The 27,904-nt window shown below is 36.1% G+C and overlaps 4 protein-coding genes across 4 annotated transcripts; 1 reads left to right on the forward strand and 3 right to left on the reverse strand.

Annotated features, from left to right (window-relative positions):
* Positions 1-360: 360 nt before the first annotated feature.
* LOC104890683 (hypothetical protein) lies at positions 361-7,991 on the reverse strand. Its single transcript, XM_010676260.4, has 3 exons — positions 7,359-7,991; positions 994-1,446; positions 361-755 (listed from the first exon to the last, which is right to left on the reverse strand). The coding sequence occupies exons 1-3, from the start codon at positions 7,782-7,784 to the stop codon at positions 735-737; spliced, it is 900 nt and encodes a 299-aa protein (XP_010674562.2). The 5' UTR covers positions 7,785-7,991; the 3' UTR covers positions 361-734.
* Positions 7,992-12,928: 4,937 nt separating this feature from the next.
* On the forward strand, positions 12,929-15,226 carry LOC104890682 (pentatricopeptide repeat-containing protein At1g05750, chloroplastic). Its single transcript, XM_019248983.3, has one exon. It carries the CDS (start codon positions 12,934-12,936, stop codon positions 14,929-14,931), a length of 1,998 nt encoding a protein of 665 aa, XP_019104528.2. The 5' UTR covers positions 12,929-12,933; the 3' UTR covers positions 14,932-15,226.
* Positions 15,227-15,300: 74 nt separating this feature from the next.
* Positions 15,301-18,368, reverse strand: LOC104890681 (putative pentatricopeptide repeat-containing protein At1g56570). Its single transcript, XM_010676258.4, has 2 exons — positions 17,627-18,368; positions 15,301-17,185 (listed from the first exon to the last, which is right to left on the reverse strand). The coding sequence occupies exons 1-2, from the start codon at positions 18,218-18,220 to the stop codon at positions 15,974-15,976; spliced, it is 1,806 nt and encodes a 601-aa protein (XP_010674560.2). The 5' UTR covers positions 18,221-18,368; the 3' UTR covers positions 15,301-15,973.
* Positions 18,369-21,851: 3,483 nt separating this feature from the next.
* Positions 21,852-27,602, reverse strand: LOC104890680 (alkaline/neutral invertase A, mitochondrial). Its single transcript, XM_010676257.4, has 6 exons — positions 26,519-27,602; positions 25,814-25,979; positions 25,357-25,568; positions 24,203-24,696; positions 24,058-24,106; positions 21,852-22,470 (listed from the first exon to the last, which is right to left on the reverse strand). Exons 1-6 carry the CDS (start codon positions 27,272-27,274, stop codon positions 22,144-22,146), a joined length of 2,004 nt encoding a protein of 667 aa, XP_010674559.2. The 5' UTR covers positions 27,275-27,602; the 3' UTR covers positions 21,852-22,143.
* Between the last annotated feature and the right edge of the window lie 302 nt (positions 27,603-27,904).

Consider the following 27,904-nt stretch of genomic DNA (forward strand, 5'->3'; position numbering starts at 1 on the left):
GACATGGAAACAAGTATGTAAAGCTGATCCAGTAGAGCCGGCCCTGCTAAGCCTCATTCAGCCATGTTCAGGCTTCGCATTTTCTGGACCAAACAGTGGTCTAACCTGGCCTAGTCCATCATCAACTCTGAGTATGATGTACTTTCTCCGTTCTCTTTAACACTTTCTTTTTCAGAAAATTCCATATTGCAAAAGAACCTATTTTGTATATAGTTTGTCTCAATCTCTCTCTTCATCACATAAGTTCCTCGTTTTCTCTCTCTCCTCACCTATATAATGCACCTCCCTCCATGTCGCATGGAGGAAATATACGATATAAGCAGAACTTTCTTTGTTCATTAACCAGATCGCCTGAGGGGCTTACAATGTATAATGATTAGCAGCTTAGTTAGATTACTTTTCGATTGAGGGTAAAGTTGACAATATACACAACAGCATCACCTACAGAGGCTACCACCAATTGGTTTATCATATCTGATACCACCACCAGAATCACCATTGGACAGAGATCAAACGAAGTGAGGAGACATCACTAATCTACCTCCAGTAATGCCGCCAAAATGATAAGTTAGCATTGTGCTCAAGCACTATCGCAGCTAAATCTGCCATTCTCATTCATCAACAAAACATAGCCTTGAACTGAAAATAATTATCAACTTATAGTTCTGTTATTATGATACACTAGTTACCTAATTCTGGATCAGTTCGGCAGATCTCTAGGCATACCATTATCTTCAATCTGACAAGTCCAAAGCCTGCAATATGAGTTCAGTTAGGTTGACAGAACACTTAATTGTGAATTGCACTTGTTTATAAAGCTATATGAGCAACAATGGTGGATGAACGTTACAGGGTACACACTTATGAAGAATGATGTGTAAGTGTGAAACATAGAAACTTTTTCGTCCACGCCACAAAACAATAGGAATGAACGCAAAAATATAAACTTGGGAAAAGACTTTGTCAGCAACTTTCACTATTTTAGCAATATACCTTAGAAGCCATAACCCATTCCCCACTAATCCATTCGTGATGGAGCCTCAGTTCATCATCCTTAAACTCCAGTTCCTCATCTGTGCTCTTGAAGTAAACTAAATATTTTGAGTCACCAAGGACTTTAGAAATGCAGCCCACCCACCACCCATCATTATAAAGAGCATCAACTTCTTCAAACTGCTTGAACTTGTCGACTTTTCCTGCCTTTGGAGGATGCGGTCTGATGTGCAGGGCATCAACCTCTTCTCTTACAAACTCTTTGTCATCTTCTGTTTTTAGATCCCTGTACTCAATAAGGAATTTGTCCTTCCCAATCACCTCAAGAACAGTTGCAGTGAACCAAGCACCCTCAAAACCATCTTCGTCACTGCTCACTTCAACTAAGCTTCCTTTGCTGAAATTCTTCTCTTCTTTCTCCTTGTGAATCATTTCTTCTATTGGTTGCACTGCCTGCAGTTTAAGTTCTAATCGTTACCTAAATAAGCATTAAAAGTAGTAATTCTTTCAGAAATTATTTAGCCATCCAAAGAACCTAACTAAGCTTTTTTATGTACTGATCAGTATCATATTCAATGCAATTAAAACACTCCTTTACATGACAATGTAACATATTATCCAAGCACCAGCCAAATGGGAGAAACAGGGCTTTATTCATGGCATGTAGAGATGTCCCCTCATAAAAGACATTAGCATGTGAAATATTCCCAGGAAAATAACCAACACAACCCAAGTCTAATTATGATGAGATAGCCTTATCAAAGGCTGGATCCATGGAAACCATGTCTCAAAGTCGAGTCCAACTAGCTTAGTGTACCTGAACCATGGTCCTGAGTACGCAATCACTAATTAGTTTTTGCTAAACCAACTGAATCCAAACCACTGTACCCATTCAGACATATCAATTAGCACATTACGGATCGACGTTTTCGGGCTAATTAGTGAATTATGCAACATTAGTCAACTCTTAAGGCCTCTCTATAGTTACACAGAGCATAATTCACCATATAGGACCACTTAAAGGTTCAAGCCTCAGACCTCTAAATCATTCCAGTCATATCTAAGATCAACAGTATTAATAATTTATGATTGAATGTTTCCTAGGTCTTAGTGTATCCTTCAATCCAGAAAGTCGCCAAGATAAGGGGCGAGCATTCACCATTTACCAATATTTGTGTTGTTCTTCCTGGGTTATTGCATAAAACTCGGTCCCAAAAGCCACACCCAGGTCACTCCCCATGAAATTGTCATCCAGATTGTAGCCTCTGTAATGGGATTGTAAGCAGATCCAAGAACACCTGAGATTGTGAAGCTGAATGAGACTCAATGACAACCATGGGAACCTCCAGGACACCTTCAATTCAGAATTTGATCATTGAGGTCGCTGGGAGCATCTGAAAGCATAAGCCTTAAGTTGCATTCACATTGGGTTATGCAGCATTCTGTCTTTATTCAAAAGCTAGTGCAACCCATGAACATACAACGTCTGTTAACTTTGTGACGGAATACAAATGCGTGGACATATGCCTTTGTGCCAATGTTTGAATCCTTGGTGGGACAGACATGCAGCAAACTTTTGCATATTAGTGACTAGAGAGCAAGCCGGAGTGTGTGCTGGTTTTTCACTAAGTTTTAAGTTCAATACATAAAGCTCCGTTGACAAGTGTCATTACTCATTAGTACCCAAGAAACCTCCTCAAGACTCAAGAGGCCCGGAAACCATATTGGTTATGTGAACCATAAATAATAATGCACTCAAAGCTATCCTCAATTCCTCATCATACTTGTCTTTGAAGGGCATCAGGGCATGAATCACGCACAAGAGATCTCTCTCTCTTGAGCCTTTTCGGCTTTTCCCAATTACTTTCCAGAGAATAAGGGAAGGAGCCTCCTAAACTTAGCCATTGTTCATATTCTATAGGTTTTGTGCACAGCACTAGAGACAACAAAGCAAAAATCATGCTGATAAGTGATAACACCAACTTGAAACATTATATAAACTCTATGACACAACAAAGAGGAATATATATCTTCAGAGAATAATCAATAAGTTGTTCATTGAAGAGATAAAGGAGTAGTATACATATATTACATTTATGCTACAAAATATAAAGCTCTTTTAACAAGCAATCGCTCTCTTAAATGTAACTGTTTAATCAAACAACAATTCGAGCTTTTTGACATATTTTCCAGTTCATGTTTGTCCATACTCCTTATCAAGAAAAATATATGTAGAATCAAATATGTTTAAGAATTAGTTAAAGCATACGAATAGATTCAATCTCCCTTAGAAAGTTAAAAGTTGGTCCAATTGAAATTAAAAGGAGCAATCATAGCTAAACTTAGATTGGTTGCATCCCTAAGTGATTACCCTCCTCTTTTGGTTTTAAATAAAAAGCATCCATCATCTCATCATGCAATTGACATAATACTATGTGCAATCATATTCATATAGTTCCACAATTTTTCATGACTATCAACTAGGGGAAATCACATAAAGATGGGAAATATCTTCTACTTGCTCCGTAACAAAATAGATATTACACTTTTCAAAACACACTTTTCTAGGCAATTTTTTTGAAGAGGAGAGAGATAGAGAGAAAGAAGAAAAAGGAGATCCATGTGATAGGAGAGAGATTGTTGCCTAAAAAGAAAGTGTAACATCTATTTTGTTGCGGAGGAAGTATATTTTATCTTTATTTCATAAGAGGTGCAAAGACGGATACAAGTGCATATATACAACCGAAGAAGGGGTATCCACACCTTCTAATCTGTTTCTCAATGGTTGAGACATTTTGACATAAGTATCTTTATTTTTCTGTAAGTAAAAATGATAGAAGTTGTTGGCTTCTAAATTACATTAAGACTTACTCAACAACATAAACATAGTTAAAGTTTGTATCTCATATAAATAGTGCAAAAATCAAAGTACTTAGACTATAAAGAAACAAAGAAAGTATTTATATCTTTAATTAGCAATGGTACAAGGAGAAAGTAATGATGTATGCTCCACTTTCCCAAACATTACAACCCATATTTAGATTTTACATTGATCAAACTTAATATTTCTTCCATTTCATTTACTTTTTAGTTAACCTGTTTCATTAGTCATGTTTTCTAATGCATAATTTTTTCCTCAATGTCTCGAATCATCACTAAGCACTAATTATAACCGTTAATATTTAAAAAAATACATTGAAACCAATCTAACAAGATCCCAAATGAATCCTGACTAGTGTTTTGCTGGAGCATCAATCACAAAGGATAGTCAAAATGGATTATGTGGTGTCAAAGCCAAAACATATCAACTAAAAATAACAAAAGTATATAAGTATAATTTTTCTACTTCTTCTGTAAAAAAAAAAAATGCAACAATTTCCATTTGGCCCGTAACACAAAATATGTGACAATTGAAAACTTTCCATTTTAGGTAAAAAAATTAAGCCATGATTATAAAAATGTCGTTACTTAATCACATAACAATCTAATTAGAATATCCCAAATTATCATGATAGCTTAACCACAAATTAATTAAAGTTAATAATTTCCACCAACTCCTCACCCAATTTCTCCAAATTCAACCTAGATTCATCTATCACCACCCATCACCACATTCAACCCAAAATCATCCACCACGTACAACCCTAATCACCACCACCACAAAACCCTAAACACCACCACCAAAACCCTAACCACAGGAATACATCATGACGAACCACCAGAAACACTGTATTTTGTGGGTTGATGGTCGATTTTCGACTTCATGGGGGTTAGGGGGTCGTTTTTTATTTGGAAGGTAGTCAATTTCGTTGGGGTTGGGGGTCGATTTCGTTTGATTTGGAAGGGGATCGATTTCGTTGGGGGTTGATTTTTGATTTCGTGGGGGTTAAGGGGTTTTTCTTAGGGTTTCGAAGGTGGTGATGGGTGAATTGTGGCGGCTGCGATTTGCTTGGGTTCGTGGGGGTGACGTTTTTCTTAGGGTTTTGGTTAGAGATTGGCAATGGGTAGGGTATGGGTAGGGTAAGGCTAGACTCGTATCCATGCACTAATTTTTGGATGTAGACTCATACGGTCATACCCTACCCGTACCCATAGGGTAAAAGTTTTTAGGACCCTTACATGTATCCGTAGGGTCTGATAGGGTATGGGTAGGGTCTAGGGTCGAAAATGGTATCTATACAAAAAAAATCCGCTTACATTTTCACGTGTATATAAAATCGTTAAGCACAATTCTATATATTAATTTTGCAATTAGCTTACATAATATCACATATTCACATTCCATAGCAATATATAGTTTTTGCACATCCCAAAAGTCTTATACATCAAAATATAGATAAAGAGAGTAACATTGTGATCTTGAGACACTTAGAGTAGAGAAAGATAGAGAGAGTAGAGCGAGAAAGTTACATTGTGATAGTGAGCGAGTGAGAGTAAAGTGAAAATGAGACGTGATTGTGATTTGCGGCTAGGAATCTAGGGTTCCTGGGTGAGGGAGGGTTTTAGTTTTACTGTATATCTGTATTTATTTTTCAAAAATTAAAATGTATATTTTAATTGGTGTGGTCCATGGGTAGGGTTTGGGTATTTGAGGAGTGGACCCTTACCTTACCCTTATCCGGTAGTACTAGTATCCATACCCTACCCTTAATCATAGGGTCAAAAAAATTAAGACCATACCCTAATTTTAGGCTAGGGTCAGTGTAGGGTCCTAAACCTATTGCCATCCCTAGTTTTGGTTGTTGTGGTTTCATTTTGGGTTCCAATTGTGGGGGTTTTTCAAAGTATTTTTATTCGATCGGTGGCGATTGGTGGTGGTGAATGTGGTGGTTGTTTGTTATTTTGATGAAGGGGTAGTGGTGAAGGCGGTGATTGGTGGTGAATGTAGTGGTTGGTGTGGTAGTTGGTGGTGAATGTAGTGGTTGGTGTGGTTGTCGGTGGTGAGGGTGGTGGTTGTGGTGGTCGTTGATGAAGTTGGTGTTTAATTATGTTATCTTCTCTCTCCTCCTTACCCTTTAATACACAGCTGACAACCTAATCAACAATTAAGATTTTCTCTATAGGAGTCTGTGCCGAATAAATTTGTTGCAGTTATTTGTTACAGATGAGTAGGAAGGTATTGTTGGGGTGAATTTAACAAAAAGGGTTTTCCTAATAGATCCATATATTCTTTGAGAGATCAATAGTAAAGAATTACAAGTTTTAATCCCAAAAGTTTGAAGCTTTGATATCAATAATTCATGGAGGGAAATTTAGTAATGAAAATATAAGGAAAATATAGTAAAAATAATTATATTTTCCATTATTATATTTTAATTGATGGATTTGAAAGATATACAATGTTCAACTAGCTTTAATTAAGCAAACAAAGGAACGGGAAGAGAAAAGAAAGTCGTTGACAACTTTATAAATTCTCTATACCTCCAATTTTGGAAGGAGGGGGTAGCGGAAATTTTCATAAGTTTCTTTCCCATCACTTACTTCTCTTTCCTATGAAATCCTATATTGACAAGAGAAGGTCATTTAAAGCATGTTTTGTTCAAATCATGCCACTAAAAGGGAATGTAATTAAATAGAAGAGCAAAATGGTAACAAAATTTGCTACCTTTATCGGGCAATTGGTTCAAGCCCGTGAGATCAAAAGGGAATAGTAACCATTGCCCCCAACCATTTTGTTACTTGAGAAGGAAGCGAAGGTAAAAACCCACGGGAATCCATGACCATTACTACCAAGTACCGAAGTAATGGTAATGGATTGAGGAGGGATTGAACCAAACAAGAAGAAGTAACATAGGTACTTGATTCCGTTTCTTAAGAGTTCAAAAATATTGAACTAAACATGCTCTTTATTGCTTTCCTTCCCTTTCTATTCAATCCAAAACCTCCCAACCAAATAGGCTCTTAGTGAAAGGTTTTAGAATGGATGACCTTTCTTCAACCCATAGATATGTTAGTACAACACATATACTTCCTGCGTTTCATAATACTCGCTACATTTTCCATTGTGGGAAATTTCACAATACTTGCTACACTTCCTTTTTGGGCAATAAACTCTCTCTATCTCTCTCCTCTCACATAGATCCCTTTTCTTTTTACTCTCTATCTCTTTCAAAAATTACCTAGGAGTTCGTAAATTGAGAAGTATAGTGAGTAATATGAAACGGATGAAGTACTAAATTTCTTTCATTTTCTTTTTACTTCTACCATTTTGAAATACTATTCCCATATTCCACTTCAACCTATTTTGTGTAGCTAGATGCAATCTTATAACATTCATCTCAATACATACTTTCAAAATATCAAACATAAAGTAAGAAAAAAATAGAGGAATTAAAAAATCAACACAATAACATATTTCCTCATACCTCTTCTTCCAATGGAGGAAGCCACTTTCCATGAACCCACTCTCTATGGAGCCGCAAATCAAGACCATTGAAGTCATTTTGATCTCTCGTAGGTCTAAAATACACAGAGTATTGATTACCTTCAAGAACATGAGTAATCACACCTTCCCACCAACCATCATTGAAGAAAACATCAACTTCATCATCCAATTTATATTCCCTTTTGCTTTCCCTAGGTGGGATTGGCCTAATTTGTACCAAATCGACCTTCTCTCTTAAAGGGGTTGATCCATTCTCTGCCAACAATGTATCATATTCAACCATAACTTTTAAGTCAGTTTTTGATGGTGGCTTAATAACCGTTCCAGGGAACCATACCCCACGAAAACCCTCTTCATCAATGCTTATTTCAACTTTTATGCCCTTTTTAAACTGGAAATTAGACATCTTTATGAATGCAAGGATATTTTTTTTCTTGGGGAAAAATAAGTAGAAATTGGAAAGATAGTATGTATTTGAGTAAAAAGATAAAGAGGATAGTAGATGATGGGTTGAGACTTTGAGAGAGGGAGATAACAATGGGGCAATTGTGAAAAGAGAGAGGAGAGGATGGAGGAGACAAGATTAGGGTTTTTCACCAAGGTTTTGTTCATTTACTTTTGTTTTTTTTGGAAATTTCTTCTAGTATGTTTGACGTAATTCTCGAATTACCCCTCGCATTTCGGGAATTTTTCATATACCCCTGAACTTTGTGTTTTGGGTTCAAAATATCCTTATCATACACCGAAATTCAAGTACATTAATTTCTTAAGGTACCTTTGACAGTTAAACTTTAAACTTCAAAATTCAACAAGGGTATTTTGAGAATTAAGTCAAAGTTCAAGGGTACATCAGGTGATTTTCTCGTTTTTTAGTTGGCCCTTTTTCTTTGGGCATACTTTTTTTTATTCGGTCTATAAAAAAAATTTCAGAGACTAGAAATTGGAGGTTATACTGAGAAGCAAATAAACGTTTAAATATATGATTAATGAAAGTTAAACTTCTGGCCATGACTCTATGAAGTTAGAAGGTGGGAGCTCCAACCATTGGACTCCCACATGATTCTCTTTTCTTTGGGCAAACTAGCCTATGCACCTGCAAGGTTGTGAATTCGATTCTCATTAGTGGGTTTGGATAGGTTGTATTTAGGTGTCATGTGAGAGGATGTTCATGTAATTTATCTTATCAAATTTTAAAAAATACTGGCTGATGCACTATCTTTATATTTTAAATAATTAATAAGTTAAAATTATTTTACACTATTTGGAATAGGACAGGCATTGTTTGAGCCCTTTTTCCAAGTTAAGAGAGACTGATTGCAACGAAACATCCTTCACTGCACACACAAGATATAGTCAAAGTCATGTATGAGAATAGTGTCAAAAGTCATAAGGAACCATCGAAAAAGACGGAACAAGTATAATTTAGTTGTTCCACTCTGATCTAACACTTGTTAATACGCAACTTTGACTACTAATCTTATTTAAAATTAGAAAAGATGATACTTAAAAAAAATCTTATATGATAATTATTTTTAATATGTAATAGGAAAATAATATCAAAATGGGTTCATGAGCATTGTTGTTAAAATCACGATCCGGATCTTACGATCCTACAATTTTGCGATTCGTAAGAACTTCACCGACCCCAATCCTACGTAGGATCTTAATTTTTGTAGGATTTTTCGATCCTACATACCCAACCACAAAAAACGATATGGTAGGATCTTAATACGAATTTACGATCCGATCCCATCGTTAAAAATCATAAAGTAATTTCACATATTATATTTTTCCTATTAGATTTTGTTCGCATGTTAATCTAATCTTATAATATTGAAAAACTATCATCATTTGCTAATGGAATAAGTCGTTATTAATATCTGTAAATTTTTAACATGAGGTTATCACCATATTCTAGCATAAAATTTCTATTTTACCCAATTGTAGGATCTTATGATCCTACGATGCAATTCCACCAATTCGATCCTACCAACCCGTACGATCCAAAATAGGATCCCGATCTTGATAACATTGGCTATGAGTGTAAAATTATAATGGACTAACTAAGTACAGAGGGAGGGGTTTTTTTGTTGTTAGGAGTTTGTTCTTTATACTTCATTCGCTTCTTAATACTTGCAACATATTCCTTTTTGTTATGTTTCAGAGTATTCGCACACATTTATGTTTTTTACAATGTGTCATACAAAGAAAGTCTTGCTTGATTATTATATTTAAGCACATGGACATGTTTGACTCACACTGCTTCTCCTTAGTTCATGGGTCATTTATAATGTTGCAAGTATTAAGAAACGGAGGAAATACCTAAATTTATCTAAGTTGAAACTTTTTTATTGATTGATAAGGACTTTTGTTGATTTCACATATTTACTTTTTAAAACTTATTCTTATTGGACAAAAATGATTTTTCCTACTTTATATAGAATTCTCAAAAATGGAAGAGCATAAGATATCAAACTAACTATAATTGATAAATTTTGTTAATGCAAAATATTTTAAATATAGTTATATTGTAATTTTTCAAAAGGGTCTAGAGTACCATTTAATTTGAACTTTTCAATTTTAGAAATGCACTAGTATTCAAATTTAATCTTAATCAAATTTGTGAGAATAAAAAGGTTAAAATTTTGTGTCTCCAAAAAAGTATATACGTGATAGTAATTTTGACCATAATAATATCATATCATGAGTTAGATGGTACAATCCAGTAAGGTATTTCATCATAGTAATGTCATCATTATAATATCATATGAGTTAGATGGTACCACTTCTATAACGTGGTATGTTAATGAAATTTATTTTCAAATATCCTAAAACATAGTAAAAGAAAAACCAACGAGCTCTAACTCGACGATTATTCGTTGCACTTCTCACGAGAGAAATCTGAGATCGATTCTTGGGGGAGCATGCAAATGGGATAATTCCCAAGTTAAATAGAGAGGGTAGAGGATGTTTCTTTTGGGAATTGGGTCGCTCAGAGACAGGCAAACTATTAATCATGTACCTTAAGACCTTGTTTGCAATCAATGCTAAGATTTTGCACTGCGTCGGCATAATGGTTGTCAAATCTTATAACTGAGCAGGGTCTGCATGACAAGACCCAACACGAGAGGCATGATGGTGGGTCACAATCAGTGGATAAACATGTTAAGAAATAAAACAAAGTATTCTCGACAAGAGTGTACGATAGGAGAATATTTATAGTACACCTGGGTGTACCATGCTCATGGTACACCCAAAACTATTTTCTCCAAATGAGCAAAATGAGCAAACGATCAATTGAGCAAAATGAGCAAAATGAGCAAATGACCAAATGAGCAAAATGAGCAAATAAGTAAACATTTCTACTCATTTAAGAAATGAGCAAACTTGAATGAGCACAAATTATGTAAATGAGCACTGCTCTAAACCACCACCACCATGAACAAATTACTTTATCTCTTCTCCTCCCACAACAATTATAATCTACCATTAACAAACACCTCAACAATGGTGGTTGATTCTCTCTCCTCCACTTCATAAGTCTTCACTCCGAACAACTAGCAAAAATAAATCGAAGAAAACGAGCAAAACAACAACAAACAAAACAAATGAGTAAAATGCAAAGTACTCATATCTGGGAATTGAAGTTTCAATTCCCAAGTTTTGATTTCGTGATTCCAGCGAAAAAGAAGAGTGAGAAAGAAATGAGCGAGAAAGAAGATCGAATCTCCGGTGGAAATCTGCTTTGCCGGCGTTGAATTTCACAAAGCAAATGCTTTTCCAAAAGATGAAGGAAGATCCGTCATCATTCCATGAAAGATACTGAGGAAGGTTTAACTTTTGTTGCTGCTGAGGAAGATGATGATAAGCCTCGGAAATTACGAGAATGCCACTGAAGTTTTGATTAATAACGAAAATGCCCCTGGGTGTACCATGCTCATGGTACACCCGGGTGTACCTTGAGTGAACTCGTACGATAGGGAGGGTTTCAGCCCTCTTATATTAACCAAATTAAAATAGGATAAAATAAAAGCATACATTCTGAAAAAGGCTTGTTGGCATGGCACATGGGGTCAAGTCGTGCATTGACTTAAAAAATTGGCTTAAACCCCAACCCCACTTGATTGTTTCTTGGCTTGGGGTTAGTGACGCCTCATATAAGTATATCTAGACAGCTCTAACTATGTGTTTATCTCATTCATTAACATTTATAAAGTTTAGAGTGGTAGCTATCACATGCCATTAAAAAAAGTAACATCCAATGTACATTTTTTTAATTTTAATGTAGCTCAATTCTTAATATACAAGTTTTTGGTTATTGGATAACATAATTAAACTGGAATTTGTAACCATTCGAGTTACTTACATCACTCTTTATTTCTCTCCATTTTATAATAAAGTTCAAACATAATTTTCAAAGTCAACTTTTTAAAGATTCTGTTGTAATTATACGACATCGATTGGAATCTTGTAAGAAAATTGAAACCTTTTATATATATATATATATATATTCATTTTTATTAATGAAAATTTTATATTTTTTTTTCAAAATAAATACATATTTCAAAAATAAATTTAACTATTAAAACACATATGTTAAAAATTAATTTCTTGAAATTATGAATGAATTGAATCGATAACGCTTGTAGTATCAATGTAGCATTAGGGATAGCAAACATATTTGGAATAGATCTACATCCTTTATTGTAAGATTAGGATGTTTGGATCTCTTGAATCCGTATAGACCATTTCTAGATTCGACTTGTAGACTCACTACATACATATCTTACGTTAATCACTAGTCCACTTTCATTATGATTCAAATAGTCTTATCAAGGTTTTTGAGTTGAAAGCGTAAAATTAGTTGATACTACCTCTATATCTTTTTAGTTTCCTCACTTGGCATCACTATTCACAAATGTAGAGAATCATCTATATTAATTTCAATATAAAAGAAAAATATAGTCAATATAAGGTCTTATTTAATTTTTTTTCAATGAATACTTTATTATACTAATAGGTAATGGAAAATATTTAAATGCAAAAAAGTGCATTGGTAAACGTTCATAGTCAAGATTAAAACGGAAAAATTGAAAATAATCCAGAGGAAGTACTATGTAGTAAGTATAGGTGATAGATATGCTTTTTTCACCGGATTATTTTTTATTTGGTGCTTCATTTCTTATTTTTAAGTTAAAATATTTTCTTAGGTGGATCGAGGTCCATAAAGATAGACCCGAGGCGACTAGTTCTAAACCCTAATCTCTTCTTAGTAAATCTGGATTTATCATCTATATATAAAAACTCGGATCTGAATCTATATCAAAATTCGGATCTAGATCCAATCTGATCCGTTCTAAAAATCGACCAGTTGCCATTTTTTTTTTTTTTTTGACAGTAGGTGGCTCCTTGCAAGTTCAAGCGTTAAATTGGCGGGGAAGTTTTACCGCGACAATATTTTTGAATATCAGTTGGGTTAGTTTTCTCATTACGAGACATTATCACGTCTTTCTGACCAAACACCCAATTCTGAATAGCTGCAAAAACCCTTAAACATGGCGACCAAAACCTTGCATCACGCCATTAAATCTGCTCTTAAAACTACAATTAACTTCTCAATATTAGAAGCCCATCTCGCAAAGTGCCAAACTTTGTGCCAATTCAATGAACTTTTCTGTCAAACAATCTTCACCGGTCTAATTAAAGACGCATACGCAGCGAGCAGAATCCTTCAATTTTGCACCAGTGGGTCATTCGTTAATCTCGATTACTCGCGTCGAATATTTGATCATCTTGAGAACTCAAATGGGTTCATTTGGAATACAATGATGAAAGCTTATTTGAGCAGAAATATGCATCAGAATGTGATATGTCTGTATAAAAACATGCGATATTGTAATATTAGTCCTGACAATTACACTTATCCAATTCTTATTCAAAGTTGTTCTCTTCAATTATTACAATTACAAGGGAGAGATATTCATGGTCATGCATTGAAGATGGGTTTTCGTTCCGGTGTCTATGTGACGAATACATTGATCAACATGTATGCGGTCTGTGATTGTATTGAAGATGCTCGTCAGGTGTTTGATGAAAGTCCTGTGTTGGATTCAGTCTCATGGAATTCAATTTTGACAGGGTATGTTCAGAGTGGAAATTTAGCGGTAGCCAAAGAGATATATAGACTAATGCCTGAAAGGAATATAGTTGCCACAAATTCTTTGATTGTTTTGTTTGGTAGGTTGGGACACGTGTTCGAGGCACGCCAGCTGTTTTATGAAATGAGAGAGAGGGATAAGTTTTCATGGAGTGCTTTGATCTCATGTTATGAGCAAAACGAGTTTCACCAAGAGGCGTTATCTCTATTCGAGGAGATGCTGGCTGCTGGAGTTCTCTTAGATGAAGTTGTGCTATTAAGTGTTATTTCTGCTTGTACTCACTTGTCTGCTATTCGGGAAGGAAGGTTAATTCATGGTTTGGCTGTCAAAATAGGGGTTGATTCCTATATTAATCTAGAGAATGCTTGCATTCACCTGTATGCTCGATGTGGGGATATAATGGCTGCTGAGAAACTATTCCATAGCAGCCGCAAGTTGGACCAAGTATCCTGGAACTCGATGATATCTGGGTACATGAAGTCTGGTTTTGTGGATAAGGCTAAATCATTGTTTGACACCTTTCCTGATAGGGATGTAGTGACTTGGAGTGCAATGATTTCCGGCTATGCTCAACATAACCATTTTTTTGAGGCCTTGAAACTGTTCAAAAAGATGCAACAAGAAGGTATTAATCCTGATGAAGCCGTGCTAGCAAGTGTCATTTCAGCCTGCACCAACTTAGCTGCACTGGATCAAGGCAAGTGGGTGCATTCTTACATAAGAGAAAACGGGTTAAAAGTTGATGGAATTCTTGGGACAACTCTGATAGACATGTATATGAAATGTGGATGTGTAGAAATTGCAATAGAGGTGTTCCATGAAATGGAAGAAAAGAGGGTTTCTGCATGGAATGCTATCATTTTTGGTTTCGCCATGAACGGGTTTGCTGAGAGGGGGCTTGAGGTGTTCTCTGAGATGAAAAGACGTGGAGTTATTCCCAATGAGATGACTTTTATTGGAGTACTCGGAGCTTGTCGTCACATGGGATTAGTAGATGAGGGTCAACACCACTTTGATTCCATGGTGAGAGAGCACAACATAAAACCCAATGTAAAGCACTATGGATGCATGGTTGATCTTCTTGGACGCGCAGGTTTTCTTAAAGAAGCAGAGCAACTCATAATGAGTATGCCAATGAAACCTGAAGTCACCACTTGGGGTGCACTGCTTGGTGCTTGCAAAAAACACGGGGACTACAATATGGGAGAACGGGTTGGACGGAAGCTCATTGAGCTGCATCCTGAGAATGAGGGGTTTTGCATGATGATGTCCAATATATGTGCCTCCAAAGGTGATTGGAATGATGTACTTGAGATCTGGCGGAAAATGGGACAATATGGAACAGAAAAGACTCCAGGATGGAGTTTAATTGAAGGCAATAATGGCTATTTTTGATTTTCAGGCAGGATATTTGACGTGTCTTGTGTGACCAGCAAGATTGAACATGAAGAGAATAAGAAACTAGAAAGCTATGCTATAAAACAAGACAATAGGAGGGATTGCTTTCAAAATGTGAACTCGAAAGCCATGACTTACAGAAACTTTGATCGATAGACAACAGCATAAGAAAGTAAGAAAATGCTTTCTGCTGAAATCCTGAGAAGCCTGGAAATAAGGCTGCCGTGGAGATCAAGGCCAGGCACTCGGTGAAGCACAGAAAACTGTTAGGATAAAGAACTTGAAACGAGGAGCCTGAGTGGCTGGTGAGAATCATATAAAGCATGTGTTTTACATAGCATTTGGTAATCAGAATCAATTATACTATGTTAAAAAATGAAACACAACTTGAGAAATTATTCAAGTTAGTCTGCATCAGCAGATAATCAAATACAAACTAATTGCCAAAGAAAATCAATACTAACAACAGAGGCCTCAATTAGGCATAACATGTATAGAAAGAAAGATAATGCAACTTTGTATGTATTTCTAAGTTAAAGATGATGATTAGAATGTAAAATACATGCTTAGAACAAGATACATCACCTTTCTTGAAAGACTTGATGTACTGCTTCCAAGTTCTATATTCTTTAACTCTCAATCATATTATATCAATCATCTTGCAGCAATTTGCTAGGAGCCTGATATTTCAAATTTTTTCCAGCAAAAAATATGTAAGTCCATAGCTTCCCTGGACTTATCAACTGCAACACCAACTGGCGTCTTTTTACAACTCGTGTGACTTCTGGCAGCTAGAAAAGAGTCAAAAAGATAGCAGAAATTTTCACCGTATGCCTATGAAACTAACTAAGAGATAAACGGTATACAATGGATGTCAACAAGAAATGCTTCGAGAACTCTTTGAAAAGAAGCTTCATGATTGTTGAGCATTCACTCATCCAATCCAACCAAGCTTCATCAAGTCAACTATGCTACAAACCCTACTCTTAAGGATGTCAGTTACTAAACAATGAACATATGACCATTGTACACCTTTGATTCACGTCCCATCCTCCGGGTCATGTAAACAAGGGTCTATATCAGGAACATAAGCAACTGCTTCCATATGCACAACCATCGTACTTAGAACCTCATAGACCCTCTCCATTTGAGGCCCTACCTTATCTCCAACCACAAAGCTATAGATATCATTTTTTAACTCAATCCAACTGCAACCAGGCTCTTTCCTGCCTCCTAATCTTTTCATTAGTTTCCTCATTCTCGCAAATTCTCTCCAGTTCCCTTCTGATGCATACAGATTTGATAACATCAGATACGTCCTACCCATATCTGGCCTTGCATCTAATATAATTTGGGCAGTCAACTTACCCAAATTTGGAAGCTTATGTGCTTTACAAGACCCAACAAGTGCCCCCCAAACAGAGTCATTGGGATCCACTGGCATATTCTTGATCAGTTCATAAGCTGCTTCGACTTTCCCGGCACGCCCCAGCAAATCCACAACACATCCATATATATCCTGATCTGGAGTTATACTATACTCAGACAACATGGAGTTAAAATAACTTAGGCCTTCATTTACAAGTCCAGCGTGGCTGCAAGCACTTAAAACTGCCATGAACACGACTCTATCAGGCCGGATGCCAGATCTGATCATTTCATTGTATAACTCAACAGCTTCCTTTCCATAACCATGAACCCCATAAGCAATCATCATAGAAGTCCATGAGACCAAGTCTTTAGAAGACAGCAATTCAAAAGATTTCCTCGAATCACTAATGCTCCCACATTTGGCATACATGTCTATGAGGGAATTCGCTAGTGCCATGTTCCTATCAAGACCTCTTTGGAGAATATTTGCATGAATTTGCTGCCCGCAAGTTATAAGTGATAAATCAGCACAAGCTGCTACAACACTCGTGAATGTGAAGCAATTCGGAGTAAAACCTCGTGACTCCATTGAGGTAAATAGAGAGAGGCACTTGCTAGAATTTGATCTTTTGTAGCCAGCAATTAAAGTGTTCCAAGTGATTAAATCCTTCTGCAGCATCTCATTGAAGCATTGACTAGCTTCAGATAGACATTGACACCAGCAATACATATCTAAAACAGAATTCATGACGGGTAGACTGGAGTTAAGTCCATATTTGATAATGGTAGCATGTAATTGCTCACCATGGGAACTTGCTCCAGTTAAAGCACAAGCTTTTACAGCAATTGAGAAACTGAATGCACTTTGCTCAGCTTCCTCCTGTCGTTAGAAGCTAAAAGAGCATGAGGATATAGCACAAACTTTCTAAATATTAGGAACTAGGAAAACATTCACACAATATTTTGGCATTTTGCTATGCAATTTACCAAACGTCTAACACATTCAAGTTTCAGTATTGATTACATGATAGACTTAGTTATAGCTTCTGTGTTCACCAATCCACGACGAATCCAGCAATCAACTCAACTCGAAATCAACTGCTTTATTCATGTTCCGCAGTTGGTAGAGAGACCTTCATTCCCTCATATATACTAGGTGACAACAATATACTTGATCTCTAAAATTCATATTAATCATAGTCAATTAAGCTTTTAGCAAGTTAATTATATGCAAATGATCATACTATTAAACTGACATTAGTCACATTACTGATCAATCGAAAGCAGAAGCATCTCACACTGGGAGCTTTTAAATACTTACAAGTAACATTTGCTGAAAAGCTCGTACTCCACCATATCCATCACCACGATGAGTGTATCCTGCAATCAAAGTTGTCCACGAAACACCCGTTTTCGGATAAACATCACGAAAAACCAAGCATGCTTCATCCATAGTACTACAACACGTAGCATAAACATCCATCAAAGAATTATCCACATAAATGGAACCCACCAAACCATGCTTAATAGCAAGTCCATGAACTAAACACCCATAAGAATAACACTTCATCCCTTTACAAGCCTTCAACACACTGGAGACGGTAAAAGCATTAGGCTTAACTTCTTTACTCAACATCTCATAAAAAATGGTCCAAGCAAGAGAGTCATAGTTACAGGATGTATAACCAGCAATCATGGTTGTCCAGGCAACAACATCTCTCTCAGGCATTTCGTCGAACAGTTTGCGTGCTTCCTCGATTGAGCCCTTGTCGAAATATGATTTGATGAGATTAGTTGCTAATATTGATGGGTTTCTGAGTGAGTATGATGGGTAAGGTTGCGTCCATTGAAGTGCTTTGAGAATCGTTGATGGGATTGGACGAATGTAAGGGGTAGATAGTTTGATAGCGTTCATGTCTTGTGTGCAGCATTAAACATAACTACCCAGATAGCAAATAATAGTAAAGACTTTTGTGAAGATCATATGGTGAATTTGTGATATGTAGAGTTTTGTTTTTTGGTTTTGCGGAGATCATTTTGTGAAAATTTTGCAGCAAGAAATTCAAATTAGGGTGCGTTCTGTTCAACTTAAAAAATTAAGTTTCAGGTCCAATAAGTTCAGATAAGTTCAGATAAGTTCAGATAAGTTGCAATAAGGTCTAATAAGGGCAATAAGTTCCAATAAGGTCTAATAAGGTCCAATAAGTTCCAATCAGGTGCAATAAGTTCCAATCAGGTGCAATAAGTTCCAATCAGGTCTAATAAGGTCCAATAAGTTCCAATCAGGTCTAATAAGGTCCAACCGTCCAAATAGTCAATGTTTAATAAACATTTGTATTATTGTCCATTATTTTATTATTCATAATTTCATATCACTATTAGCTGATTATGTTATTATTAGAATTTTAATTAAAGTACCACAATGATTATATAGTATTATACTTGTATTATTAGTGTCTATTATTTATTATTTATTTGTATTATGTCTATTATTTTATCATTTATTTGTATTATGTCTATTATTTTATTATTCATATTACTATTAGCTGATTATGTTATTATTAGAATTTTTTATTAAAGTACTACAATGTATAGTATTATACATGTTTATTGTCTATTATTTGATTATCGGTTATTTCACCAAATACCCCCGACAAATCAAAAAACTCATAATATACCCTCAATGTTTCAACAATTCACCATATACCCCTGACTTCTCATTTTTGTGCACCAAATACCCTTTTTTTAACTGTCGTTAACTCCCCGTTAACTTTATTTACCATTTTGCCACAATTAACTCCTAACCCTAAAATCAAAACCTAATCCCAAACCCTAATCTAATTACAAACCCTAAAATCTAAACCCTAACCCTTAATCCTAAGCCCAACCCAGCCCAACCCCACCCCTCCCCCTCCACCATCCCTCCACCATCCCCCACCCACCCACCCTCTGCTGCAACCTCTACCCCTCCCCCGCCGCAGCCCCCAACCCTCCCCTCCCTCCGTCGCAACTCCCACCCCCTCCCCCTCCTCCCGTCGCAATATCCCACCCCCTCCCCCTCGCAACTTCAGGCATTCTCTCTCCTACGCGCCGATGTCTCCGTCGCTGTCGGAAATTTGCCGCTGATTCGTCTCTCACTTTCGCTCCTGCTCACTGGCGTCGTACAATAAAACGGAGGGTTCAAAGGTTCGTTGCCCATGAAACAAGTTCGATTTTTCGAAGGTTGCCGGCGTTTGAAGGGGAGGGGAATGGGTTTGGCGTTCGAGGGGGAGGGGTGGGGGTTTGGCGTTTGAGGGGGAAGGGTTGGCGTTTGGTGTTCGAAGGGTTGTGAGGTCGGGGCTAGGAAGTCGGCGGGCTGGGAAGTCGGCTGCAGGGAAATCGGCGGCTGGGAAATCAGCGGTGAGCGGTAGAGGCGTAGGGAGTGGGGGAGGCCGGCGGGGGTGGGGAGGGGGGTAGGGGCTGGGGTGGGTGGGGAGGGGGTGGGGCTGCCAAAGAGTTAGGGTTAGGGTTTAGGGGTAGGATTAGAGTAAGGGTTAGGATTGGATTAGGGTTAGGGTTAGGTTAGATTAGGGTTTAGGGTTAATGATGACAAAATTGTAAATAAAGCTAACTGTGGGTTAACGGCAGTTAGGCAAAAGGGTATCTGGTGCACGTTTTCGAAAACTCAAGGGTATACGGTGCAATTCTGAAACATTGAGGGTATATTGTGAATTTTTTGATTTGTCGGGGGTATTTGGTGAAAAAACCGTTTGATTATTCATATTGCTATTAAATAATATTATAATCATGGTCAAATAATTAAGGTTAACAATAAGAATAATAATTATAATTACAATATTTTGCAATTCGTCTTTAAATAACTAGAGATAACAAGACTATATTTTGGGACGGATGGAGTAAAATCAAAACAAGTCTATTAGATATATTAGTGGTGAAAGTTATGTATAGGCAAATACTACCTCTGTTTTTATTTAGTTGCAACATTTTGACTTTCACGCTTGCCAATGTACAATTTCAAATCGTTTTATCTCTAATTGTATGTAAGTAAAAATTATAAAAATTTAATATTATGAAAGCTTACATCGAAACGAATCAAACAAGACCCCACATGACTATATTTTGTTTAACATATAAATCAATAAATGTGGTCAAGTAAGAGAACATGAATAGTGCAATTTGTCAAACGTTGCAACTAAAAAAGAACGGAGGTAGTATATAAATAGTAAATTTTTTTGTTAAATTAATTATCATAAGAGATAAGTAATAATCATTAATTTTTAAAGGACGAAATATAATAATTATTACTCCATAAAAAATTTTGAGGGGTAGTATTTACGTTAGTGGTAATATTTATGTTATTCATGGTCAATGTTTTTGTCTAGTAAGGTCAAATTAGTTTCAATCAGGTCCAATAAGGTATAATAAGTTTCAATCAGGTCCAATAAGGTCTAATAAGTTTCAATCAGGGCCAATAAGGTCTAATAAGTTTCAATAAGGTCAATAAGTTTCAATAAGTTCCAATCAGGTTCAATCAGGTCCAATAAGTTGAATCATGTTCAATCAGGTTTAATAAGTTCCAATAAGTTCAGTTCAGGTTCAATAAGTTCAGTTCAGATAAGGTCCAATAAGTTCAGGGCCAATAAGTTGAATAGAACGCATCCTTAGAAGGAGCCAGGCCATGTCAATATGTTTTTTTTATCCATATGAACCACGAAAGCACTACAAAGTCATGTCAATATGTTATAGTATCATATCGACGGAGTTTGAAAGTATCAATTTTTGTTCAACTTTTTTGTGCCTAATTTTTGTTCAACTTTAAAAGACATGTAAGACTGCCTCTAGTAAAAAGTTTAGGAGGTTAATTAGGGAGGGATTAAATTAGATTTTGAATAGTACAATAGTGTGCTTTTTTGGACAACTCTCATATTTGTACTCATTCGATCATTTCTAATATAACCCCAACTTGAACTTCAACATGAAATTTTTACAAACGTTAATTGTGAGGTAAATTATCCTGATCTAAACACTCTTGCACCCTACATTATATTTCGATTTTTTTTTCTATATAACCTTAGTATGGCAGGAAGTTTTCAAAACAAAGTGTAATCAAGAAGAGAAAATTCTGATAAGTACATAAAATTTCATAAAGAAACATGGAGTGTTTAATGATTCTTTACCAAAGTAATGTCATCATAACATTCATTAAGGTTTATGACAATTTACATGTCTTGAAAGGAGGTGCAAATGAGGGAGACATTGGACATAAACACTTGCAATGTGGAGTGATATGGTAAAGAGATAAGCAATTATCGTGGCCTCATTTCATCATTTGTGCAAACAATGACAGTTAGTTGTGAAAAGAAACAACATGGATAAACACTAATTTATGTTTATACACACATTATTTAGATTCCCAAATTACAAACAACATGGATAAACACTAATTTATGTTTATACACACATGGATAAACTCTTCTGCTTTTCCCCTCAAAAAAAAAAAAAATGCTTGTTACAAAAAGTCAAGAACCCAATATTGGAACAATAACTGAACTGAAAGGAATGGTATACCTTAAGGACATCAAAGGTCGTCCTACGTATCGCTGTAGTTCATTCTAAATGATCAGTAAACATCTGTTACAGTATATACAAACAGATTGCCAGAGCTTCCTAAAATCTCTAAGTTGCTAATAGTGCAAACTTCTCTTACCAACTAAATAATTAGTTGGAGAAGCAACTAATTAACAATTTGCAGCAAGGGACAAAAAAAAACCCTCATTCTAGCTAAAATTTATATACTGTACAAGCTCTGTTTTTAAAGGCATCTGCCTCAAAGGAATCCTAAATAAGAATATGGGACTTTGCAACCCCACGAGAGCACTTCGTGCGGCTGCTTTTGGTCAGTGCACAAACACAAATCTCCAGAAGATCATAATCTTCATCCCAGTACAACAAGGATGCCATATGCGGATCTTGAAGCAGCATTTTGGAAGTAAGGAACCCAGCAATTGTCCAAGTTTGGTAAAGCCGTGCTTGCTTCCCCACAAACTTGCCATAGCGGGTATCATAATATTCAGGCCACCTATCTGCACGAAGCTGTTTCTCTGCCATCTCAACCGCCTTCTCTGCTAGATCAGTCCGACCCATTTTAATACATGCCAATGTGAACTGAAATAAGATAGCAAAAGCTTAGACTTTTCATACATGGGCAAGTAGAAAGAAAACAAACTCTCACCAAGAAAACGATTCAGTCGAAAAGCCACATATATGGCTGTACATCTGCATACTAATTAGCTTCAAGTTTTTGCAATTGGATAAAGAAAATAATAGTCAAAGCAACAAAGGGTTTCCAGCTGTTGCTGGCATATCTGGTTTGGTCTCTAAAGTGTAGTGAAATTCTAGTCCAAGAGATGAGATAGAAGAATTTTAATGGCCTTTGGGTTAAAAGGTAGTCTTGATGGTGTAATTATCTTCAGCTAAGTACTCAGCAAAACCAACAAACTCTGTTGATATTGCAACATTTGGTCTTAATAAAATCTCAGATATCGCGAGGGAAGAAAATTCTGATATTGGAAGTTTTGAAGCGTTAAAACAGAAGATGTACAGGAGGCCTTGGCTTGTAAGAGAAAAATTAGTGAGTACTGACTACAGAATTCTGACCTAGACCCTTTCAGTGGAAAAGAAAACTCTGTGACAGTCACAACTTAAAATTTACTGAAAGGAGACCCATTTACCACAAGAAACACTGTCAGTGCACTCTCTAGGAAATTAGGAGGCTACATGTTGAGGAAAACAGTCATAGCAACAAAGGTCTTCACTCAAGACGTAGCAACCTATTTGATCCAATAACATAAAAGTACCACAATGTTAGACGATTCAAATCAGAGAAGTGAAATTGGAGTGCTGACTAAGACACTGCCAATAAATTGTCTCAGCTCTAGATCGATCAAAAATCGACATGGCTCGAATCCGCCCCGAAAATAGTGGGATTTGATATAAAATTTGTGATCTTAATCCCCATTTGACCTACCCTAAACAACCCATAAATTTTTAACCAAACATAACTCATATTGACCCGATCCGACCCAAAACCCATTGCATCAACTAATATCATAAGATTCAACATGGTTTTGTTTGGACTTAACGTTATTTGTATTTCATAGTTAAATATAGCTTTAAATGACACTATTTAGCACAATTTGTTATTTGGAAAGTACATTTTGTGTATTTTTGTTGACAATGATGTGTACATGTATACGTTATTAAAAATGCAGATACAAAGGGGATCTTAAATCATTTAACCCGTTGGGTCAATCCAAACCCAAATAATCTAGGTCTTGAACAAGTACTGTTCGACCTAAACCATAAATAACCAAAACATGTTTTTATTTAACCACTCGTCCCAACCAACTTGTTGACAGGTCTACCCAACACCTTCACAAACATAATGCAAGTCAAAAACCAATCAAATACCAGAAGTAATTTCAACAACAGATCGTTGTTTATATACTTAAATTTTCAAGACAGGTACCAAGTTATATTATTCAAAGCTGACACAAACACATGAATCATTACGAGAATGTTTAAATTCTGAAGAAGACCTCATGGAAAAAAAAAGTTACTATAGGTAAAGCAAGCAACAAATACACCTGCTAGCTACCATGTTCACATGACCTAGAGGATCCAAGAGAATAACACCAAAAGCTGCAATATCCATTTGCTATATATAAAAATGAAAACCAAATTCAAGCTTACCTGCCATAGAAGCGTTGGCCAAGATCCACCATTGTGATATGACCAAGGACTGGGAGAACAAAAAATCAATTCATGTCAGTTGTCACCATGTAATCGAGATTCATTGAGCTCTAGATCTTATATAGAGATTGTCCAGAAAACTCACGTGTTCTTAGGGTCACTGCCAGTAATTATACGCCATTCTTCATTCTCGACAGCAGGATAGCAAATCTTCAAAGGCATATGGCCAATAAGATCATCCCATTTGACTTCAATCAGATTCAAAACTGCCTGATTTTGCTTTGGAGTACCCAAGGAAGAAATAATACTCCAAAGATTTCCAAGTGTAAAGAAACGAAAATCCATGTGAGCTGGCTGAAGGTTACCAAGCATATATCCACCTTCACTAGGAATCCAATCCATCAACCAATGAGGGATTTGTTCAGGATATATGTTGAATTTGTTGGTAGCGTCTGTGGAATACTCTTCTGTTTTGTACCGGTAGATTTCATTGATCTTTTTCACGTCTACCCAATAATATTCTCGGATATGAAAAGACAGTGCACTCAGTCTATTATTAATGGCCCTGATGAGATTCTTAGAGCCTTCATCTTCAGCTAGCATCTCACGGGAACAGCGCAGAGCCGAGTAAAATAAAGCCTAAGGAAACAAAATTATGGATCATAAACATAGAAATGACTTCATCCTCGCATATCCGATACTGTGATAACAAAAATGATGATGCTGGTTGCAGGGGAAAAAAACCTCGTATAAATGCAGGTCGTTAAAAAAAAGAGCACATTTGTGATAGAAGGGAGTCAAAAGGTGGAGCTTCTATGTCTCCGTAATTCAGATCTCCGACCACTCCAAGGGTCATGTAACCACTTTCATAGTTGGAAGAGTACTACATGACTAGGCCTTAGTGCATACCCTTGACCTATGCAGAATAATCGGTTCAGGTAAGGGCCAAACTTTACCCTTCTAAAATAAAAGGAAAAACAAGGCCAATACAGGGCATTAATACATAGTCATACATACCGCAAGTCTATGAGCTAAACAGCTTAACAGAATTTATGTCAAGGATATTCCAGAGACTATTAACTTACATATCAAGACTACTTCTGCACAAAAAGTTCCTCCTCAAGTTTAGCTTAAGAAACTATAAGAACTACAAGCTGATCAAGGAATAAAATGTGCTAACTTATCTTGCATATACCAGCAGAAATACCAAATGTGGCTACGGTTATGAACATATCAACTAAAAAATTTGGAACATAACATAGGTTCTCAAGATCTTCATTGCAACCAAAAGATACTTACTTGAATCTCAAGGGGATGCCCATGGATACCCATCCGTCGATCTATCATGCAAGATCCATCAGTGACCAGAAGAGTGGGAAACATATCAAACCCATCGCTTAAACACAAATTCAAGACCAATCTAATCCCAGTCTGGACATCCACCCTCTCTTGCAGTGTAAAATCCCCAGTGAGCTTCCCATAAGCCCTTAATAATATAATCCACCATAACCCTACCAAAGAAGTTAACATTACAGATAACAAAAAGTTAAATCCAGAATGGGCTAGCTTCATACAAGTTTATAGCAAGACCTTAAATGATCAAGTTTAACAGGAGTGCTAGACTAGAAAATAAGATTGCCCATGAGTGACTAATAATATAACATAGATTTCTATTTAAAAAGAAATATATATATATATATATATATATATATATATATATATATATATAAAACATAGACTTGAAATAAGTTCTTACCAGAATCAACTGGTGCAACACGGCCAATAGCAGATTCACCGAAATCAGGATCTAAAACCTCTTCAAATTTCCCATTATCTCCATCAAGAGGCAGAGTCTTAACTTTGAAACTTGCAGGCATTAATCCTTGTCCTGGGCTGTAGCAGTCCACTGTTTTTTCCCAACTCTAAATACAGAAAGGAGAAACCACCAGAACAAATAATGATCTTAGTGATTAGTTTACTTGGAGGTAGGTTTGAAAAGTGAAAAACAACTAAGCACCAAAAAAATTTATTCAATTCATTATTAATCGACCATAATTATGTTGTGCACAATGAAAGCATAGAAATTGCGCATTTTTTTGCTTTTATACATTCACTATCTAGATTAAATGACATTGATGAAATTCAATACTCTAGATCTACAAATTAAAGATAAGCCTCCAGAATCCTGACTGAAAACAAGAACATGGACCTATATAAAAACCTATACAATAATCTCAAAAAGCCACCGTGAAACCCTGCCTCCTAACCCATAAACATTGCAGGCCTTCTTTCTGAAGCTAAATTCAAAGCATATATAAGTCATTTCATTTTTTTTTTTCCGGGAATCAGCATGTTCAAACAAGCAAAATGAGATACATCATATATGCAAAGAAGCAACAAAATTGAAAAGACAAGGCATACACCAAGACGAGCCTTATGAAGAATTAAGAATCAGAATAACCTGTAGCTGCAAAGTATGGAGAAGGAAGTTCTTGACAATCTCCCCTTCTCCTTTCATCAAGAAAGCGAGTGCTGAGGGGATGAAATCGCGAAGAAACACCTGATCATAATTCAACGGTGTCTTGTCATTAGGATCATTTGCAGCCACCGTCCCACAGGGGCTATTGCAATAAGTAACAACAGCATTCCTCAGCAATCTCCACGCCTCTTTCTCAATCTCCGACTCCTCTCGCTTTCGGCCTTCAACCTTCAAATCCCCCTTCTCACCCTCTACATCCCCACCAACTTCTCCTTGTTTCCCCCTTAAATGTCCTTCATCCTCATCTGTTTTCTCAACCACCAAAGGTTCAACATTCACCCCACCCTTAATATAAACACTCTCAAAGTTCTTATCATTAACCTTGGAATCAACTTTTGTGGAACAATTCCTCACATCATAAGCAGCACATCCAACCAATAACCCATTTCTACCTAACCCAACCCTAGAACAAAGCCTAAATTGCCCAACACTTGCTTGATTTAAGCAGGAATTTTTCTGGGTATGATGAATTACACATGGGAAACCCGGCAATTGAAATGGGAAACTATGAATTTTGTGATTATTAACGAAATCATAACCGAAATTTGACAAATTCCCACTTGTTAAATGTGGGCAAATTTGGGGTTGAGGAACAAAACTAGTTAAATTTCTACATGTTGATAGGATTCTACAACAAGGTTTCATCTTGCCAAACAAAAAACCATTATTTGGAATCATAGCAAAAGCTTATATAAACTATAATATTCAGAAATGTGGTAATATAAGATATGATTCAAGCATATGATTTATAAATTTTGATACTTGGAACAAATGGCAAAGAAATTACATGAAAATAGAACTTACGGAGAAAAAATAATCTGATGTAGAAGGAGATAATTAATGGCTAAATGTTGTCAGAAGATTTTAAAAGAAAAGGGATCTGAGGCGTTTTTATAGATGGGTTAAACAGTGTCCAGATTTTTGTTCTCGCTTTTCGTCGTCGTAATTCTTTTTCCCACCATTTTCTTTGATACTGACAGGTAAAAAAAGGGAGCAATTATCTTTTTTTATGCAGGAAATCTGCGCAAATAAGTACATGCACCCAAGTGCATGTAGAGCATGGTGCACCCTTTTCTAAACTACGTCGTTTTATCATTTTTAGAGTCTGTAATTTTAAAAAATTATTGTTATTTGTTTCCTTAAATTGTGCAAGTAAAGATTCCTTTTTCAAATTTAAATTTAAAAGGTATATGTTCTTTTACCTTAATTGTAGATGTTCATTTACTATATTTTCTTTTCATTATAACATTTGTTCTTTTATAAATATAGATTTACACGTTCTTTAATTTTAAGTCGTGTGTTCTTTTT

The sequence above is a fragment of the Beta vulgaris genome, chromosome 4 (genome assembly GCF_026745355.1).
Source record: "Beta vulgaris subsp. vulgaris cultivar EL10 chromosome 4, EL10.2, whole genome shotgun sequence".
Lineage (NCBI taxonomy): Eukaryota > Viridiplantae > Streptophyta > Magnoliopsida > Caryophyllales > Amaranthaceae > Beta > Beta vulgaris.

Excerpts from the sequence above, each read along its gene's own strand:
- LOC104890681 (XM_010676258.4), bottom strand. The coding sequence starts at position 18,220 with ATGAACGCTATCAAACTATCTACCCCTTACATTCGTCCAATCCCATCA. Across the intron at positions 17,186-17,626 it reads CTTTTCAGCAAATGTTACTT|GAGGAAGCTGAGCAAAGTGC; the intron begins GTAAGTATTTAA and ends TTCTAACGACAG.
- LOC104890680 (XM_010676257.4), bottom strand. The coding sequence starts at position 27,274 with ATGATTCCAAATAATGGTTTTTTGTTTGGCAAGATGAAACCTTGTTGT. Across the intron at positions 24,697-25,356 it reads GGCATCCCCTTGAGATTCAA|GCTTTATTTTACTCGGCTCT; the intron begins GTAAGTATCTTT and ends TTGTTTCCTTAG. Across the intron at positions 24,107-24,202 it reads GGCAGTGACCCTAAGAACAC|TCCTTGGTCATATCACAATG; the intron begins GTGAGTTTTCTG and ends TTGTTCTCCCAG.
- LOC104890683 (XM_010676260.4), bottom strand. The coding sequence starts at position 7,784 with ATGTCTAATTTCCAGTTTAAAAAGGGCATAAAAGTTGAAATAAGCATT. Across the intron at positions 1,447-7,358 it reads TTCCTCCATTGGAAGAAGAG|GCAGTGCAACCAATAGAAGA; the intron begins GTATGAGGAAAT and ends CTTAAACTGCAG. Across the intron at positions 756-993 it reads AATGGGTTATGGCTTCTAAG|GCTTTGGACTTGTCAGATTG; the intron begins GTATATTGCTAA and ends CTCATATTGCAG.
- LOC104890682 (XM_019248983.3), top strand. The coding sequence starts at position 12,934 with ATGGCGACCAAAACCTTGCATCACGCCATTAAATCTGCTCTTAAAACT.